The sequence below is a fragment of the Gobio gobio genome (assembly GCF_949357685.1).
Source record: "Gobio gobio genome assembly, chromosome: 21".
NCBI classification, from domain to species: domain Eukaryota; kingdom Metazoa; phylum Chordata; class Actinopteri; order Cypriniformes; family Gobionidae; genus Gobio; species Gobio gobio.
In genome coordinates, this window is record NC_137117.1 from 19,953,110 (window position 1) to 19,975,231 (window position 22,122).

Sequence of the window (22,122 nt, forward strand, 5' to 3'; positions counted from 1 at the left end):
CTCACAGTATCCGCAGTGCTGCGCGTGAGCGGTGGCTGGCTGTGCTGTGCTGTGGCGTGACGCCTGAAGCTCCGCCCTCAATCCAATATGTTCTTTCATAATAAAAGCCGTCGTGGAACTTGCAGTTAAAGGGTTCACCCAAAAAATGAAAATCATGTCGTTCCAAACCTTAAGACTTTTGTTTATCTTCGGAACACAAATTAAGATATTTTTGACATAGCTCTCTGACCCGTCCATAGCTATTTAATTACCACTTTTCAGGGCCCAGAAAGGTAGGAAAGATGAGAATCGTCCATGTGACTACAGTTCAACCTTAATTTTATGAAGCAACGAGAATACTTTTTGTGCGCAAAAAACAAACAAAAATGACGACAATTTCTTCACGTCTGTGTTGACGTAGTGTAAACAGTGCAGGCCATACGTATGGTGCAGGCTTCCAGAACACAGGCCTGAGCGTTTGTTTGTTTTTTTGTGCATAAAAAGTATTCTCATCGCTTCATAAAATTAAGGTTGAACCACTGGAGTCACGTGGACTATTTGAACTATTTCTTTACTAGGCCTACCTTCCTGAGCCTTGAAAGTGTTAATTAAATGGCTGTCTATGGAGGGGTCAGAGAGCTCTCCAATTTCATCAACATTATTCTTAATTGGTGTTCCGAAGATGAACGTAGGTCTTACGGGTTTGGAATGACATGAGGGTGAGCAATTAGTGACAGAAATTTCATTTTTGGGTAAACTAATCCTTTAGCATGATAATCTAGTCTGTGAGAATCCATGAGGGAACTGGTAAAAGGATCATTAAACTGAAAAAAAAAGAAGAGGCATCTATATAGTTTATTGTATAAAGACCCAATTTAGGCAATACAGTTAAAAAATATATTCTAATTTTAACTGTCTAAAATATTATTTGGAAAATATTTAGTTTTTTATTCAGTTACATCATTACGTTGTTTTATTATAATACATATACACATTACAGTACTGTACTGATTCGTTTTTTTATTTTATTTAATTATTATTCATTTTTTCAAATTTTTTATACAGATTTTCTCTAAACTTTCCCACTGACCCCCTTACACTCCTTTGCAGTCTTGTGTTGCCCTTAATTTGAAATCCCTGGTCTAGTCTAGATGAAACATTTACAAATATTGAACTATAGATTAAACATGCACCGTATTACAAAAACTATTATTTTATACTACGTGAGTTTGGTCCGGGTTTAGTTGTTTGTCACACTTTTTTATTTCTGTGAGTAGGTTCTTTTTTATTATTATTAAATTGCTCTATAAGCACATACCTTAAATGTATGGATACAAAACAGCTATTTAATAAATTGTTTTTATTTTAAACGGGGATATATAAATTATGCATGGAGACTATTGACACGTGGCTCACTTATATTTGCCTTTTGTCTATATTCACTATTGTGTTATGCCACTGTTTACCCACTAGGGTTCGCTACAGTACACATCTACGAATCGAACAAATATTGCCACCTCAGTAGAAAGTTTACATCTGTGATGCACACACAACTCATATCATTCAATATGTTTGTAGATTAAAACTAAAACTAATAAACTTCTTCTGCATTTATAAGGCATTTTGGTCTCCTATGTTCTTGTGATATGTGTATTGTGATTGTGTGCATTTCAGTCTCATGAAAATATGAATAAGCAATGACTGAGAAAAACGGACAATTTCTTCTGGCAAATCGGGATGTTTTTTAATCACACACAGTAATAAAAATAATCAAAATTACAGTACTCAAAATTACTTAACACATTTTCCCCACAAAAGGTAGGCTATTTGTCTTTGCTTTTGTGGTTACAGGCAGAGCAAAGCCTGAAACATTATTAGTGTGCATGCCACGTCTTTAAATCAAGTAACAGGGACCAATATAATGACATGGACCTGCATTTATTAACAGAAAGCTTCATATTTTAAATAGTTACAATTCACAAAATTAATCTCTGATTAAGGTGCTTGGGCCCCGCAAATGTTGTCTGCAGCTATTAAACACAGACCATTTTTAAGACAGCTATGAGTAACATTTAAACAATAAGTTTCCTACATTCTATTATGCATAAGATATTATATAAAAAAAAGATTAGTAAATCATGTCACAGATATGTGTGTGTGTGTGTGTGTGTGTGTGTGTGTGTGTGTGTGTGTGTGTGTGTGTGTGTGTGTGTGTGTGTGTGTGTGTGTGTGTATAATAATATAAGTTGCTTAATTATATTTAAAATGTAACAAACTGAAGTCAACTGAAGGGGACTTTGCTGGTATTGTGAACTCTTAACAACACTATTGATTCTGTAAATCAGATTTAAAATAATAATGCTGGAGACATTTCCCTAACCCCAAAATGCATCTGCAGACTTCTTTCATGTTTTTAGATGGAAATTCAGTGGAATGGATTATATAAAACAGAGCTGAATGATAATCTAATTAGCCAAAGTATGCAATAAATACACACAAAAGGGGCGTAGAATACATATAAATTTGTGAATGATTCAGAGTCCAATCCCTGAAGAATCCTGTCAGCTGCGTCACGGTGTCAGCGCACATGATGACTCTGCTTCCCATTAGGCTAAAGGATCCCCTTTACCTCGAGTTGGGGGGCATTCGTGTGGGCGGGGCTTGTTCTGACTGTGAGCGTGCCTGAGGTTTTTTTGTGCGGGTCGAGCAAAGCAGGATGTCAAAGAGCGTGAGCTGCAGTCACAGGCTCCATCCTGGCAAAGAGAGGGGATAAAAGTGAGGAGATATTCTCAGCTCAGCATTATGACAAATTAAGTGACATCAAGACAAAAGGCTCTGGAAAATTCCTCATTTCACCTTATTTTCATCTATTTCCTAATACTGATCCAATAGTCTTACTAGAGTGACTTTTAGTTGTATTTAGTCAAAATGAGTTTCACTATGATGGTTACACTGTATTTTTGTGCCATGTACTGTAAATGTAATTCTGTTTCGAAAGAATGTTTCTTATAATATTTTATACTTTATATAATATTTCTTCGAAAAAATATTCCTTAAAGAATAATAAAAACTAAAAAACAAAATGTGTAGTGAATGTATCTTTACATTACACGCTGTCATATGAACAACCAGACATTAAAGGGATAGTTCACTCAAAAATGAAAATTCTGTCATCATTTACTCGCCCTCAAGTTGTTCCAAACCTGTATGAGTTTCTTTCTTCTGTTGAACACAAAAGAAGATATTTTGAAGAATATGGGTGACAGAACAGTTGACAGTAGCTTTGACTTCCATAGTAGGAAAAAAAAAATACTATGGAAGTCAAAGCTACCGTCAACAGTTTGATTACCAACATTCTTCAAAACAGCTTCTTCTCTGTTCAACAGAAGAAAGAAACTCATACAGGTTTGCAATGAAAGTCTCACAAATTTATACATAATTGTACTTCGTATTAGACAATACCAAAAATAAATAAATAAAATAAAAAATAAAGTTCATTGAGGGTGTCAGTTGTAAACGGCTCTGAATGATTCACTGATAGAGCGAGTCTGAATCACTAAGGCCAAGGCCATAAACCGCAAAAGAATATGGACGTAGTGTCCGTGACGTCACCTTTAGGTTTCTAAAGAGCATTTTTGAAGCCTAAAGTGGACGGAGCCAGCTGTCGCCATCTTGGTAGCGCGTCACTCCCGGATAACTGAAAATGGGCAAAGCGGCGGGACGTGGATGGAGCTGAGGTTTCTGGTTTCTGAAACCATGCCCGCCTAGCTCGACCATAGTGGCAATCCACCTGTCACTCAAGTGCCACGCCCTTAATTATGCAGAACTTTAAGGATAATATAATTTAAACGGATGAGTTATAAAAAAATTCACTCCCCTCACAGTTGTCATGAAGGGCAAAATTAGCCGTATAGACTAAATTTTTGTACCAGGCTGTAAACATATTTTTTTCTGCTGTAAATTTTGCCATTTTAACATGGGGTAGATACAGATTTGACTTCCTTTTGGAGCTTGTCTTTATTGGCCAGTCAATGAATTGCAGTTTAACCCTCTAGTGCTCTTTGTTTAGGGGTTGCATTGGTTGTCTTCCCGGTCATAAGTGACCGGACATCTAAAAATTAAACTTCCTCCACCCCAGTAAAACCAATGCAATTTATTTTTCTTCAATAATATTTTTTCTTTTTAATTTTGTATTTTGAGATGTGATGGTATTTTTTAATATTTATGCAATAATTATGGTCTATTTTTGCCATTTAAATTCTTTTTTTTATTATTATTACCGTATTAAATTATTGCAGTATTTCAGGTTAAAATAGAGACTAGCCCCTCAAAATAATTTTTTTTTTTGAAGGCAGATTAGCGCCCTCTTTTGGAATTATTTAAGAAATCATGCAACCATGGGTGTAATCACTAGAGGTCTCTATGGAGAGGCTTCAGAATTCCCTTGCTCTCTTTTGAACACATTTAATGATTTTTTTGGTTTGGATTTGAATGTACATTTAAAAAATCTCAAAGACTATTTATTATAAAGTTTTAGATATTTTTTTGTTTGTTAGAAATATCGATTTGTGTTTTTTGCAGATTTCCTATCAATTCCTATGGTGGTCATTTTTGACCGAAGAGCATAAGTGGGAGTATTTTGTTTTTGACCACTTAAAATGCTCAAATCATGCCCTACATTTTTTTGTGTGTTTACATACCTAATGCTAGAAAAGTCAGTTTCATATCATTCTGATGAAGCTGTGATTTTTAAAAATTCAAAATGTGGTTCATACGTTCAGTTTTTCATAGGTGTGTGTGTGTGAGTGGATGTGTCAATATCACACTCTTGAGGTTTTAGAGTGTCACCCCTTTACTGCTGTGTACTTTTTTTCATCATCGTGGCCGATTTGTAGATTGTACACACAAATATTCAGAGAATTTTTGTGTTTTTGCCGATTTCCCATTCATTTCCTATGGTCGGTCATTTATTTTTTTACGACCAATTAGCATGCTCGAATCATGACCCCAATTGTTTGTGTGTGTTTACATACATAATGCTAGAAAAGTCACAAAGTTTCACATCATTCCAATGAAGCAGTGATTTTTAAAATTTCAAAACAGAAATTTTTCCGGTCAGAAATGACCGAAGAGCACCAAAGGGTTAAGTCACTTCCATGTTGTCTTCAAGAGGGACCGCGGGAGGTTGCCGCTTGGCCAAGACTCACTAAAAAGTGCCGGTTCATAAGAATCATTTGTTCATGACAAAACTGGATAATCGACACACACAAAGTTTTCCAGAGTGAGAAGATTTTAAATGATTGTCGGACAATTCCCTCAACACTAAACTTTCAAAGTAGTTATTTTTGTCATGTTTTTAAATAAGTTAAACTTTGCTACTAACCTCCAAGCCCTTGTTCTTGCTGATTGAACCCCTGTCGATTTGGCGCTGTGTTTGGGTCTGGCTCTGACACACTGCCTCCTCTTTTTGGCTGTGTTTCATAAACCTGCGGTTCACGATCTTGGTGATGCTGTCATTTCTGACCAGTGGCACCGCTGGTATACGAGATGGGGGGTGCTCAGATTTCTTTGAACCCACCAGTCCGACGTGATCCCTACGAGACGCTGGCGCTTTCTCCATCTCCGGGTTGGTCTTCTCTCCTCGACCACACACGTTGCGTAGAAACTCCTGGACCAGACCGTACTTGTGGACTCCTACAGTTTTACGACCTCCAGGTTTATCGCTGGCTTGCGTTGATACTGAGCTTGGCCTGCTAGGTGTCGAAGCACGTTGGGACAGAGCCCACAAACCACGTTCCTTAGTTCCATAATCCAGCCTGGAGGATGTGCTCATCGATGAGGAAGAGGACAAAGAAGATGTAGTGAAGGAGGAAGAGGATGATGGTGAAGTGGAAGAGGAAGACTTAGAGGAAAACGGAGAGGACGTTGAGTGTCTGCGCTGTATTTTCGGCGAGGTGGAATGTGGTTGAAACCGATCTGCTGGAACAGGTACCCTTTCCAATGATGCGGATGTCTGCTGGGTTCTTGCGGATACAAATGAAGTCACCCGGGGTGACCAGTGCTTTGCAGCATAAACACTTCGAGGGCCATCGGTCTGTAGCCCGACTGTGGACACCTGTGGTTGGATTTGAGTTTGAGTTCCCGTACTCACAACACTCACCACATTGCTCCCAAAATCCTTTCCTCTGGATTGCGAGGTTTGAAGCACACTGGCTGTAATTTCCTTCATGTCATCACTCAAGTTGGATGAGACGTCCAAGCTATTGAAAGCCAAGCGTGGAGGGGACGCAATACTGGAGGTCTGAAGACCTGAACAGGATGTAGAACTGATGACAGCTATTGAATCTCTCTCCGTTGAATTTTGGCGGTCAATCGGCATGCTACCCAGCCAGTTTTCATACGCAGAGACCCAGTCTCGGTTTACAAGACCACAGGAAACGGCATTGAAATGTGGTTCCTGGCTCTCGTCCTCCTCTCCTGCTACCAGAGAGCTCATTTGGATCCTTTTTGCTGATGGTGGGCTGAAATATATACGAATGCTGGTCCTCTCTGGAGCTGTGTGGCTTCTCTGGGTTAGCTCCTGGTTTAGGTTCAAACCAGGGAGACTGGAAGGCATGATAGGGCAGTCCCAAGTCTTACAGGCGTCTTCTCTGTCCAGAAGGGAAGCATCACGACTGAGGTACTTCCAGTTCTTGTTGGGTTGTGCTGTGCCCATTTTGAGAGTCATCCTGTTGGGAAAGCAAACTCGATTAAGTAATTAATAAATCTCAAAACATTGAGAACTTTATATAGATAGATAATGTGAGATGAAATTACTTTGTGTGAAAACAGAAGAATCTTACCTCTCCATTTTTCCATCTTTTATCATCATCTTTTTTCTGGGGGACTGAAAGTGGGTCAGAAAGTTTATTATTTGTGTCCTCGTGATTAGTGTAATTTTATCATTAAATATGCAAAAATAAATAGATAAAAATACATTACATTGAGAATGAAACAAATAAATGAACACATACACACACACACACACACACACACACACACACACACATTATATCGATTGTGTATATATATACAGTACATGGTAATACATTTTTTTCTTAAGTTCTATTTATACTATTATATACAGTATAGATATAGATATTATATACAGTATAATATATATATAGTCTTTTTTTACTATTATATATTCATAGTATATAGTTTCTTTCTTTCATTCATTTATTCATACAAAATCTCTCTGGATTATTACAATTAATGGCAATGTTTGGAAATGTAAACTGAAATTTTCCTACTGACACACTAAAGCAAAAGACATAAAAAACTGGCTTAAGACATAGTTTTTTTGTAAAAATACTAACACGCCTAAGACTTTTGTACATTACTGTACATAGAAAATATAACAACCTGTACAGCAATAGGACCTTTCAACTGAAAAATATCTCAGAGTGAACCATTTTGAGACAGGGAATCCTTCTACTTTTACTTAGGGATGAGCATTTTAAGATGCACTGTAATCACTGTCTTATTCAGGGAAAGTGTGTCAGAGAGAAAGTTAGGGATTACAGGAAAGAAAACGATTTGATCAACAAAAAATATATTGGGAAAAATCCTCTGCACTCCAATCCAGGCTTTACTTAACCCCATCAAAGAACTGTCACTGTCTACATTCCACATTTATTCTTAGCATCTTTGATAATGAACAGACAATTTGTTCAAAGGGAAGAATGAAACTGGTGTCATCCTGGAGAACAACAATATAAAATCATGTTGTTTAAAAATAGAAGGTTACATCTAAAACCATTTAAAGATCTATTATGCATTTGATCCTCTGAATAATGCTTACTCTCCTCCCCATCCCTCAACCCTGCAGAATGTTACCCCCTGTTTACTGTAAAGGAAAGTAAACTCCTTATTTGAACTTCAGCTGAGCCTTGATAAGTGTCTCTGTGGTCACTGTGGTTTGGCTAAGCCTTTTTCAGAGTGAGAAGTTGTGATTGAAGCTGATGTCTGTGCTCCGCCTGCTGTCCTACAGTCCCAAAAGGGGATTAGCCTAATTTCTGTTGCCATGCAGCCTTTTAACACACATATACACTCACGGGACTGTCTCAGATCTCTGACCTCTGTTGCTTTAGAACTGTGAAACAAAGCCCTTTGGTTAGTATTATGCTTATGCATTAGTATAATGCATGTTTTAAGCTTAATTAGACCCCATAGATAGAGTATTAGAAAATTGCATTGGTAAAAAGGGGAATTTCCATTATTTTAATAATAATAGTTCAGACTCCAGGTAGCAGTGAGCATATATACACTACAGTTCACTAAGATTTTAAGTTGGTAACATGTTTTTTTAAAAGAGGTCTCTTATGCTCATCATAAGATACCTAAGCATTGTGGTTACCATGGTTTAACTACAATAACCATAGTTTTTTGGCTTTATTTGTGGTAAAACCATGGTTAATTTTCATAAGGGTTGGTGCTCAAAAACATTTTATTATAACCGATGTTGAAAATGGTTGAACATTTTGTGGAAACTGCGATTATTTGATAAATAAAAAGTTCAAAAGAACACCTTTGAGTCACTTTTCGTCAGTTTGATGCATCTTTTCTGAATAAAAGTAAAAAAAAAATCTTTCTGACCCCAAACGTTTGAACGGTAGTGTGGGTCATGAAAAAATGCCACAAAAGACCTCAATAGTGAAAACAGCCAGGTAATTATAAATATTAATATCTTTAAATAATAACAATAAGGTTCAATTCATTAAAGGTCCCATGGCGTGAAATTTTCATTTTATGAGGTTTTTCAACATTAATATGAGTTCCCCTAGCCTGAATATTGTCCCCAAGTGGATAGAAATGTTCTGGCTGTCTCTCTCTGCCTTTGAGAAAATGACAGGCCAGACGAGCCAATCCTGAAGTCTCCTGGTTTGACGTCCAAGCAGGAACGGTTTCCTCCCTTTACTCCGCCCAGAGAATCTGGCACGCCCATGCAAACGCTCGAGAGATCATGGGTTGTGAACGAGTGAATGCTGGCAGTTTCTCAGTGTTTGGATGTACAAATGAAAACAGAAGTCTTTTTTCAGTTCCTTCTGATCTGTGATCAGTGATTACTGATGTGTAGCTAATTATTTATTATTCGTGCACACAATGCGGCTTCTCTCTCTCCAGACAGAACGGTGTTTTCTATCTTGTGAGTCAGTGTTTTTGTACGTCCTCGTCGTGTCTATCGGTTCTAAAATGTGCATACAGTCATGAGTTTCTGCTCAACATCGACCTCACACACGCCGAAGCTCGGGCTGCACTGGCCGGTGGCCTTCAACATCCCCGACCCCCAGTACTGCATCTGGCCCACAGCGGAGGCACCAAACGCGGCGTGAGATTAAGCAGAAGGGGGGTAAGCGTGAGCATTTCTGGGCTAGCCAGCCTAGCCCCACAATAAACTGGATTACATTCGATTACTGCTGTTGTGTCTTTGTTTGCGCTGTGTACTCAACGCGCGTCACTGACGCTTTTATTTTATTTTAAAAATAATGCTATTATCAACACTTACTTTTAACTCGTTCATCTCGACAGCTGTAATGGTACTTTGCATGTGTTACAAAGTTGGTAATGATGATGAAGACGGACTCGGTGTGACTGGGACTCGTGTTTATTCAGAACTCTCAGATACAAACATAATAAACTCGCGCTGACTGACAGCGCTCTCATAACTCAGTAGTTACTATAAATAACTTTGTTAGCAATCGCTGAGCTCCGTCTCTGGTACATTAGTGATGTCCGGTTCGCGAATGATCTTTCTTTTGAACCAGTTCTTTTTAGTGAACCGAATCACTTCACCAAATCGGACTGAATCGTTCTAAACGGTTCGAGTCTCCAGTCAGCGCTGCGCTGATCCATAATTTACTAAAGTTAATAACTTTCTGACATGAGTGACAGCCCCTCCGACTAGAAATAGACTAATAACCTGAAGTATATGCTGTAACTACTACAGTTCAGTCATGCTGAGAACTGATGTGAAGTGAACTCAGGTCCATCCGTCTCTCTGGCAGCAGCTCGTGCCTGCTCGTGCCTCGTAGACCTCGTTAAACCACGCCCCCTCCGCTCATTTAAAATGCAAAGATGTCAGCCAATCACAACAGTGGGTGTTTTTACTGAAGTCTCACAGCAGACACGCCTCTTGAAGCAGGGCATTCAGCCACAGGGCAAACAGCAGTATAGAAAAAATGCCTTTTATTTCTAAATTATGACATTTTATGATGTAAAAGTCATACTAACAATATAAGTACACCTCAGGAAACATTTTAAAATAATAGAAAAATGCCATGCCATGGGACCTTTAACACTACTTATTGTATTAGGTATCATGAACTACTGAAAATATGCTTGCAGCTAGTTAATACTAACTTCTACATAAATAAATATATATATATTTGAAAATAGATAAATTAACATTAGTTTATTAGAATTATGAACAAACATGAATTAACAATAAACAATTGTATTTATAGCTTAATATTAACCTATATTAAAAAATGCTTATTTTTGTTGTTGTTGTTCATAATACCTAATGCACTAACTAATGGTAACAAATTGAACAATAATTATTATAAATTATAGTTCTATTTAGAACTATAATAATTATAGTTACCAATTAAATAATAGTTGATCCAAAAACAATGAACAATTGTGTTTACTAAGACCTTTTTTGATTGTTGACCTTGCAAAAATCTGCAGTACATAAATTGCCATTTCACACAAATACTTTGCTCTGACCTGCATTTTTCTATTTTGCTTTGCTGTCTTCGACCTTTCGCATTCCAAACGCACATGGTTCAGGTGTTCTAGCAGTTCCTGCCGCTCAGAGCTCCAGTTGCTCTCACAGACCTTCAGCTGTCTTGTCAAGTCCACGACTGCAGTGTAGGACTCGGCTAACAGTTGCTGAAGCTTCTCAACATGGTCCTTCTGCAAAGCCGCATTCAGGTCTGATGGACCCTTTATTCCTGCCTTCCCAGCTGGGCCCTCCAGCTATAAACAAACACAAACAACTATAAAACGATGATGATGACTTTTCCGCGTCATAAAGCTTTTTTAATTTCCTAAAGTCCCTACAGGCCCGAGAATGAAGAAAGAAGAGGTGAAGACATGAGAACAGGCAATAGGTTCATTGATACACTGGGAATTCACATTGATCTTCTGGTTCTCACCCTGCTTATGAGGCTCTTGAGCTCTGTACACTCCACGGCCCACGCTGCTTTGGCGTTTGCAAACTGCCGGACGACAAATTGGGCTGCCCTGTGCTGCTCCCAGAGTTCAGAGAACAGATCCTGCAGTACTGTCCTCAGGTCTGACAACAGGGCACTGCTCACCTGAGAGAGAAACACTAAATGTACACTGGGCAATGGGAATTTCTGTCATGACATATGGCGGAATAGACCTGCTGCTGGTGCTGAGCAAGTACGGGACTTGCTACTGTCAATACATACACAACATGCTGCTGTGAGCAAGTAAGACTGCTGCTGCTGTACAATATAGCATACATGAATTACCCGTAGCAGATCTTTACAGGTGGAGCTGGGGAAGGTGGAGGGTTTCTGAAAGCACACTGCAACTGCTACAGCAAATGCTGATCAAGTATTTGAGGTTGAGCATGTGAGCTCATTAGCTACTGATACAACAGGAACCAATCAGCTATGCCCTATAGAGAATGATGTGATTGCAAAGCAGGTTGAGTTAAGGACCTATCAGCCTGCGCCATCTAGAGTTTCATGACTTTATCTACCCCTGTTGCCCATTTTCAACAATGTTATTGGGCTAATCTACTGTATACCCAAAGAGCATTTACAGTATAGTTAGTGTTGTAGCATGACAACCAAAAGTTTTTGATTCTATAATTTTTACCTCAGTAATCCTCATTCTTTTTCATACCTGAGTGTTGTATTCCTCTTGAAGATTGTCATTGCATGCTCTTGACTCTGTGTCCTTTAGGAGATGAATTTCATTCTGACAATACATCTGAAATCAAAAGATATTTCATATAACTGGGTGTTTATGAGTTTATTGAAGTAAACTTTTAATAGTTATTGTGTGAAAAATTATTTATATTATTATATTTTCATTAAAAACAATTTCACACCGAACAATTTTGCTACTAGTAAAGCTTTTTCTAAATTAGGTGAAATATAAGATCAAAAAGGAAAATGAAAAATCTATTTTAAAATATAGAATATTTTATTGTGCATAATTTCCGATCTTCAAATTTCCAATTTTCTCTCTCTCTCTCTCTCTCTAATGCTGTTATTTCAAAGAATTCTTATGAAGGAAATCTTATTCATCTCCATCAATAAAGATGTGTGGCCACAGTAGCAAATGTTGTGGCCCAATTTACCTCAAACAGGTTCTTTCCATCTCCGGCCGGTCTCTCTCCCTGCCGCCACTGCTGGATGAACCATCGGAGCTGCAGAGTGAGCAGCACTAAGCTGTCCTGGTCACACACGTTTCCAACATTTCCTTCACATGGATGTTCTTGTCTTGCTTGGTTCTTTGCTTCCTCTTTCATTGCACTTAAATCTTCACCAAAATGTAATATATTATTTTTTGTAACAGGCCCAGGGTGCTCTAAAGTGGAGTTTGACAGCACTTCCAACTTTTCTACAAGAGCACGCAGCTGGGCTTGTAAAACTTCTAGTCCATTGGTCAAGGGACTCAACATGGGATCCAAAAGCCATTGATTTGTCATGCACTGAGGATCTACAGTCGTTTTGCTTAGGTAAGGGCCACCAGGAAAGGTCTTATGGGTACATGTAGGTGATACGCCATTTTTTTTAGCTGGGGCTGTTAGGAGCTGGATAGTTGATCTGACAAGCAGTGCCTGGTCATGGATTGCAAGAAGACCTTCTAGATCCTTCACACCAAATGTGCAGTCTGACTTACATTGAGCTTGTCCATCTTCCTCTTTAGTCTCTGCAGAAAGCTCCTGTTCCCCACCGATCGGTCCTTCTCTGTGCATGTGGATAGAAGAGTTTTCCATATGTTCTTCCTCTGCATGCATCGGGTTCTCCTTCATATTATTCTGGATTGTCAACGCATCTGGTTTCTCTACACTATTCAGACATCCACCTCTAAGCACCTCCTCCTGCTCCCCAGTGCGAAGAGTCAATGCTAACCCTTCACCGGCCCCCTTCACAATCTCCTCTTCTTCCAGACTTCCTCCTCCTCGTTCACGCAGTTCACTCATCTCTGCCCGCAAGCCACGGTTCTCCACCTCTAGTTCCACAATTCGACGACTCAGCAGCGTGGCTTCCTCTTCCACCAGCCGCAAGTGAACTTTGACCTCTGCTTCTCGGGTGTGGGCGGAGTTAGTGGTACCCGCTGCAGCCTGGTTTTCATCCACCTCACCGTAAAGCAGACGGTATTTAGCAAGTTCCTCCCGCATCGCTTCACTCTCCAGGGCCATCTTTGTTAGCTTCTTGCACATGAGCGCAGACTCCTCTTTGGCAAAGTAGAGCTGGCATTTCAAATCAGCACTGTCCTCCTGCAGAGGACACAGGTGTGTTAATTGGTTGGCATATTTTTTACTTTTACTAATACATAAACACAGCAAGGTCACCTTGGCTATGATCACCATGGCTAACAGGGTTGAGCAAACATGATTGAATTAAAATGAACTGGGATGGATGGATGGATGGATGGATGGATGGATGGATGAACCAGCACTAACCTTCACAAATCAATCGTTTGCACTGATGTAATTTCCAACTCACCTGTGGAGAGAGTTTCTTTTCACTCTTGCTGGATGTTGATCTCAAACTTCTTCTCTTTAGGGAATTCTGTGGATGCACCATATCCATAATAAGTCTAAAGACATTTTAACAGCTTGTATAACAGCTTCCTATGCATATTATGACCATTGCAATTTGTCCCCTAAGATAATGTCCTCCTATGGGCAAGAGTGTTCATTTGAGTTATATTCATCATAGTTGTTATTTTCCACCACGGTCCAGTGCATTCCAATATCCAATGAAATGTGTGACTGTAAGGAAAGTATGCACCTAATAAACACACTTAATCATGTTCATGTGAGGTGGCAAGAACTCCAACTCCATTACTCCACCAAACATCCATACTGCTCCAAGTATGTCAAGAATTCTGGATAGAGTCAGTCTATCTGTCTGCTGCTTTGACTGGGAGGCTTAAACTCTTAAAACTACAAAGAGAAAAGGATACTATACATTCCATGTAGTCTCCATATTATCTTATTTAAATGTTAAAAAAACCCCTCATTGATTCAATCCAAACCAAGACTGAACTTACGAAAAATATGTTTATTCAAGTATGCTATAAGTATACTTCTTTTAAACTAAAAAATAAGAAAGTATATTTTCAGTCTGCTTTTTATGTACTTCTCGGAAATATACTTGAAATTGCAATTAAGTATACTTGACTTAAGTATACTGACAGAAAAGTCTAGGTATATTTGGCCTATACTTGTACTCAATATTTTGATCGAGATCTACTTAAAAGTATAATTAAGTAAGTACAGAGGCGGATAGTAGTGAAGTATTTGTACATTCTACTCAAGTACATATTTCAAGTATATGTACTTTACCACTGTTTTCCTTCGGAAAACTTTTACTTCACTACATTCCACTACACTTTTTACTGTACTACATGTCATAGATTTAAGTTTTTTACCTTTAATACTTAATTACATTAAAAATGTAATACTTTCTTACTTGTCCTCAAATAAAACTTTGAATTACTTTTACTTGAGTAAAAGTATACAGTACTACATTTTTAATGTAAATAAGTATTACATGATATTCAATATGAAACAGTACAGTAAAAATTACAATATTATGTTTTGGAATGTTGTGAAGTAAAAGTTTTCCAAAGAAGAACACTGAATAGCCTATTAAATACTTTTTTTTACATAGTTTTTCATACTCTTATTAACATACATTGTTTGAAAATATTTATTTATAAAGAAAACAGATATAATTTCTTTATTGATTTATAAAGAAAACTCTTTCCCCGCCACTGACTGAATTTTCTGTTAGTCCATGTTTTCACTGTGACACGGTAGGAGGCGCTATTATGCATCTTCTGAAAGAGTACAGAATCTTCGGATCAAAACGTAGCAGAAACAAGCGATAGAAGCATTGCTTATGCACATAAAAAAATGCAATAATCAAACATTTAACATCATATAAATCAAAGCTGCTTAACGTTACCGAATGAAATGTTGAACCCATGAAGAGGAAACAACTTTGGGGGTGTTGATGGACTCGATCTACTCCATCTGTGTTTTGATCGTCATTCTGAATCTGATTCTAACGTAGTTTTTGACAAAAATGCAATTTTCTCAGCCTTTTGTTTGAGATGTTGCTTTTTTTAATGAAACTTGCCTACAAGTTGCATGAAAAAAAGGATGCATGAAGCTACTGTAGAATCAAATGTTTTTAAAATGCAAAGAGTTAAAGTACAGTTAAACATATATTTCAAGTATAAAAAGTAATACCTAAATAGGAACACAGTAGTATACTTAAAGTGCAAAAATAATATTTATATAGTTAACTATAAGTATGATGTTATGTTCACTTAAAGGTTCAGTGTGTAGTATTTATGACGATCTGTTGACAGAGATGCAAAATAATATACATAACTAGCTATGTTTTCAGTGGAGTATAAAGACCTTACATAATGTACCGTTATGTTTTTGGTACTATCTCCGTACACCGCGGGCCCCTTACAGTGAAATCGCCATTTTGTGCCGTCGTGTTTCTACAGTAGCCCTAAACGGACAAACTTCTCTACAAATCGCTAGTCACTCTCTGCTCTCTCCGATGACGGCATTTTTGTCCTGTGTCTGCCCCCGTAGCTTCTCTATGTGCTCCGAAAGAGAGGGGGGATGCAATTCACAACCTCACCGCTAGATGCTGCTAAAAATCACACAATGCACCAAAACGTACAAGTAGCTATACTTGCAGTATAAAACTACTAAACTAGTAGTTTACTGATAGTACACTTCAAAGTGTACTTTCCTAAACTAAAATAAATGTACTACAAGTATTAAAATAGTAAACTAGTAGTTTACACATGAGTTCACTTGTAGTACAGATGCAGTGCAAATGAGAAACGTAGTTGTGAACTGGTTGTGCACAAAGTTTACTACTGTTACACATAATACACTTAAAGTATATAGTATGAGTTTATATACTAAAAAGTGCATGGGCCGATTTAGTCCCGAACAGTATTGAAATAGTACACTTACAAGTTTACTACTAGTACATTGATATTAGTATACTTACTACATAAAGTAAACTTAAAAATATACTAGAACATTACTTGAAGGGATAGTTCACCCAAAAATGAAAAATATACTTCATAAAATGAACTTGAATTAGCCTATACTTCTTTTTCGTAAGGGAATTTAACCGTAACACCAAGATAAATGTCTTGTAAAAGTACAGCTTGTTGTTTTTGAGATTTTGAATCAGTAATTTATCTTGTGGCTCAAGATTGCGAATTTTTTTTTGACTGGATGGATGAGTAAAGTGTTCATATGTAGATCATCATGTTTCAGGTAGTGTCAGGCTCACACGAAGCCTTGATAATCTGGTTGTAGCTGATTTGTTCTGCTGGTGAGGATCAGGAATGGGCAGCAGCTGTCTGAGCTGAGCTGCTGGGATCCACTTCTAAGCACTGAATCCTGGATTAAACTGAATGCATGCCATTATTAAAGACCTACAGGCATTCATTGCCAATAAAACAAATACTTTTTTCTGATCATTATGGTGCAATGGTGGCAAACACTATTTTTTTTATTATTATGAGATAGTGAAAGTAAAGAACACTCCTTATTGCTAGTATTTTTTAGCACGTATGTCGTAACTGCACATCATAAGACCCACATTGGGTTGGGCAACGACGAGGATCTCCCCTTAAGATGTATTTATAAGTGGTTGCTTTCTCACTCTCTCTTCACCCTTGTCTTTCAATTGCTCCTTTTTTTGCCCTCTTCTCCCCGTCATGCATCCACGAGTGAGAATGGCAGCTGTGGTTTGAATTCAGACCCTTAGATCATTCTATGCCCTACCCAAGCAGTCAGCTGTCGGTTACACCCACTACATACAGTTGGGGTAAAGGTCAGATTGTAATCCTAACGGCATCGTGAAATTAAGTCTAAGCAACAAACAAAACAGCTGTAAAGTGATATAAGTCATACAATATATAGTGATATAAGGGACATATATAAAGGACGTACAGTACATGTATATTAGCATTCAAAAGTTTGGGGTCAGTAATTTCTTTAAAGAATTAAAATGAATACTTTTATTCAGCAAGGATGCATTAAATTGTTCAAAAGTGACAGTAAAGACATTTATAATGTTACAAAATATGTATATTTCAAGTAAATGCTGTTCTTTTAATTTTTATATTTATCAGAGTCCGGAAAAAAAATTATTACGGTTTACACAAAAATATAAAGCAGAGCCACTGTTCTTAATATTTATAATAATAAGAAATGTTGATAATAGTAAGTTTCTAAAACGCCAAATCAGCATATTAGAAGGATTTCTGAAGGACCATTCTGAAGACAGCTGAAATATCAGCTTTGCCATAAAAAAAATAAATTTAATTTAAAATATAATAAAATAGAAAACTGTTATATTAAATTGCAATAATATTTCACAATATTACTGTTTTTAAGATCCAATAAATGGCAGCCTTGGTGAGCATAGTTAAAATTGATTTCGACTTCTTTAAAAAACAATTAAATATTGTAGACCCTAAACTTTTGAACAGTAGTGTGTGTGTGTGTGTGTGTGTGTGTGTGCATATATATATATATATATATATATATATATATATATATATATATATATATATATATATATATAGCAACGTTTTTTGTGGTCGTACCACCTGTGATTTGTCCATCTCAGCCTGCAGAACCTGCTTTGCCACCTCCAGATCCTGCAGTCGTTCTCGCAACTCCTCATTTTCCCATTCTAGTTGTGAATTTTTCTTTTGAATGGCCTCAAGTTCACTGTGCAGGCGAAGAGACACGCTTTTTGCCACCTGGGAAAAAATATTCGTATAGAGTTAAGTAAAAACACTGCAAACCATGTGTCATTGCTACCTATCAACAAAAACTTTGATGTTAATATGATAATGTTGTTATACCATTTCATACCATGTCATACCATTTCATTCTCTTGGGGGATATTATTAGACACAAGTAGCTCTAATTAAATCAAATAAATATCTGAAACTTAATAAGGAACATTGCAAAATGAGGATTAAGCTACCATGTTTCAGCTGTGGTTTGTGACATTGAGGATGTAAGGAAGTGAAGCGATAAGTTAATTGTTTAGGATTCAATGTGGGTCGATGCTATCCTTTGCAAAGCACTCATTCTCTAGCTGCTCAAGGGGTTGCTAACAAATGCTAATAATGCCAAGGGGAAACTGTTAGAGTACATGTGATTATGCCATGGCAATCAGCACATGACTCTGAGCTTTTCTTTTTTTATAGCGCAGGGCGATTATTATCAGCACTGAATTCCAGGAGCTACTCCACAATCTCGGATTTCTCTGTGAAAAAAGTAAGTGAATGATGAAAATGTGGAGTAGAGCAGACACCGAAAAGGATGCTGTGAGATATCAGGTTGCAGGACACTCCCGTGGGGGTTGTTGAAGACTGAATAACTTGACAGAGCGCTGGTGAGGACGCTGAACAGCGATGGGCACACTGGCCCAGTTTGTGAAAGGAGGGTATCTATTTCTCTCACATGCCTTTAAAATAGACTGGTCATGGACACACACACAAGCAGCTGTGCTTGGACACTTCCCCTCTCAGATACTGTGGCTATAGCCCTTGACACATATACCATACACACACTCTTTCATTTAACCTTGATTCTTGAGTAATACTTTACATTGTGTTACTACAAGATACAAAATAACAGTGCAAACAAAGGGCATGGAAGAAACCTGAGGAATTTGTTTTGCACAGTCTGGAGGAGGCAGATTTCAAAAGAAAACAGCCATTTTATATGGGTCGCCCTGCTGTGTAGATTGGTTTTTAATTTGTAACGTGCCTACACAAATCTCTGTCGCTGATTGGCTGAGAAGTTCAAACCAAAAAATGCTTATGCTGTGAGTGGCCCACCACAAACTGAGCAGCACCGATTGTCTGCCAAACAGAAAACTGAGGGTTTTTCCTACTCATTTTACCAGTTGGACCAACTCCAAAAGTAAAACAACTCACTACACATGTCAAACTATAAAAAAAGCGATATTTTCGCCCTTAGTAACACATTTTGGGTCACAAACCACAATAGAAAGATTACACAATCCATCTGAGTGCATGTTGATTCATAAAAACAGAGTTTTGACTCATATAGTGACTTACTATTTAACGTTTAATTGGCACTAAGCGTAAAGCAATTTTGATAAACATCCTGTCCCGATGAATGCCATGGACTGCATCCAAAACCCTAACAGTGGTTTTCCTGTACACACACCACTGTAGCTTAATTGCACCCGAATCATGAGGGAAATATTTATTTTATTACACCCTGAATGTCAGTCCTCATACGAGTACTTTCTCACACAAACACACTCAGCACCAGCAAATCATGACTGTAAGCACATCCTCACCCTAATATCATACTCAAGTGTTCTGATAAGCTCCCCGTCCACCTGTCCCGTCTGGGCTACACGCAGGCTGCGTCTCTCCGCTTTCCTGAGTCGATACTGCAAGATGCGACAGGCCTTATTGGCCTGTTCCAGCTGCTGTCGGAGTTCCTGTAGCTGGTACACATCCTCCTCCATGTACATGTCTCTCATCTCCAGCATCTCTGAGCGGAGCTCCTCCATTTCGTCCTGAAAAGACAAGCAAAAGTGCTGTATGTAAACTTCCTCAGTATTGTAGCAGTATTGCTCTAACCATAAATGTCTTGAAATGAAACTTTTTGGAAGTTTTAATTGGAAAACATAAGAAAACTGTACGCATTCTACTCATTCTGCGTAAAAAAAAGTGTTTCTTATATCACTATTAATTTTCGCCCTCCAACCAATTCGTCCAAGCCAGCGTTGGCCTTATATGTTGAGTGCCAGCATGCTGTGCGCATTAACCCAGAGAACCAGGGGCACGTGCCAAGAATGACGCACTGTTCTTCTTGTCGCCTTCAGGGATGCATTGATGCATTGATTTCTTGATTTCTACTGAGACACCTTGCACTTAATCACAGTAAGCTTGTCTTGTTCTCTCTGTGAACCCATCCTTCTATTGCATGTCAGAGACAATGAGGGATGACGCAAGCCAATTAGCGAAAGTTTAATCTTCTAAGAAGAAAGTAAATCTTACAGTATAAGCCATGTCACATGCAGTTTATTTTTGCTTTGTTTATGAGCCTGTTAAATTAATTTTATGTGAAGCAGACAATTTTAACACTTGAACATGCATTATGTATTCAGAAATAGATCAGGGTTTATTTGAAGTGTTTTTGTTTTTTTACTATATGTACATAGCAAATATTTTATTTTTAAAAATGACGCCTTGAAAAGTTTGCCAAATTATGTTTATGTCTCTGTTGGGAAAAAAAGTAATGAGTTTAAGCTGTTTTTTAAATATTGTAACTGTTTTTTAATCTAAATAGTCCAATAGTCCAGCACATCATAGGACATGGTTTATGCCATATTAGCTCATAAAAGTATGATGCTTAATAATGATAATCCATCAAAACATGCTGTTACAGTAAATATACCTAAAACACACCCACACAAATAATTAACACTTTTGCAACAATAAATGGATTTTGTAATTGGCCATCAGTCATGTTTTAAAAACTAGGCTACTGTTTATGTTTCAGAAGATAATTCTCATTTGGTGGATTTTCCATATGCACTTGAAGAGATCCGTTAGATGCTTGACCATGTCCTTTAAAATTATGTCAGGCAACTTAAAAAATGTTCACAATGGCAAAAAGACACTTGTGGCAATTATAAATGACCTACATTTGACCATCAAACGTATCTTCTTTACCTGAACTCTCTCTAGTATAATTTACACCATGCAAAAAGGATTATTTGCAATGAATTAACACAGAAATTAATGAATTGATCAATCAAACAATAAATATCACCTTTAAATATTCATTTTCCGATCTTAGGTCGTCAATCTCTCTCAGCAGATCCTCATGCACCCCATCAGAAAAGTCTCCAGTCAGATCCGAAAATGCCACAGATGCGCTCAAGTTCAAGCGACTGTCCAGGGAAACGTAGGACCTCTGGTCTCCAGGAGAGATGCTTCCCTCGCCGAAGCCAAACCCTGGGGACAGGGTGGCATTGGTCAGACCATCATCTTCTCTAAGTTCTGATATTTGCTCAGCTAAATCGTCCATAATCTCTTCGCCGGTTCCCCTGTGACAGACCTCACCACACTGGGCATCAGTGGACTGCTTATGCTCCTCAGATTCGTCCGAGATCTCAGAGCTGCTGTCCGTGGAAGACAGTTTCCCGGCAGCACAGCCAGAGTCCTTACTCAGGTCATCAGACGTGATGCTTCCATCCGATAGCTTTCTTCTCCCGGATGATTTACTGCGATTGCTATCGGTGCGTTTTCTCGATTCTGGCTTCATTTCCTTTTTCCCAGTTTGGATGTTTGGCGTGACGGATAATCCACGCTTTGGGTTCTTGGAGTGATTCTCCTTAGTTTTGTTCTGTGAGGGTGCTGGGGTGATTTTAGAGCAAGCGTTCGCCGCCTGAGGTTGTTTTGAGGTCATGTGTTGCACATGATGCCGGTGGATTTGTCTTGACTGCTGGTGGCTGCTCGCGTCTCCACAGGCTTTATCCTGCCCGTCCCGTCCATGATGGGATGAGCGTGCATTAGACTCAGGATTGGTCTCAACTTTTGTCTTTGTCATTGTTGGGGTTCAAAGATTAGAATCTTCTCTTACTCACCTTTCATTGCTTATGTGAAGAAAGAAAGATAATTCTGTTTGTTTATGTTTTCAGGCGGTAATGAGATGAATAATGCCAGTAGAATCCTCTGAAGAGTTTGTGTGAGATGAGGTAAAGTTAAGGTAAATCCGAGTAAAGCCGTTAGTCTAGTGGTTGAGTGAATATCTCTACTCTGTGT

General features: G+C 38.1%; 1 protein-coding gene across 1 annotated transcript; it reads right to left on the bottom strand.

Moving 5' to 3' along the window:
• Positions 1-1,705: 1,705 nt before the first annotated feature.
• On the bottom strand, positions 1,706-22,122 carry LOC307117481 (microtubule cross-linking factor 2). The gene is made up of 11 exons (XM_079802335.1): positions 21,128-22,122; positions 19,641-19,865; positions 17,902-18,057; positions 13,737-13,802; positions 12,362-13,507; positions 11,902-11,988; positions 11,181-11,342; positions 10,750-11,001; positions 6,822-6,865; positions 5,363-6,707; positions 1,706-2,732 (listed from the first exon to the last, which is right to left on the bottom strand). Exons 1-11 carry the CDS (start codon positions 21,905-21,907, stop codon positions 2,586-2,588), a joined length of 4,410 nt encoding a protein of 1,469 aa, XP_079658461.1. The 5' UTR covers positions 21,908-22,122; the 3' UTR covers positions 1,706-2,585.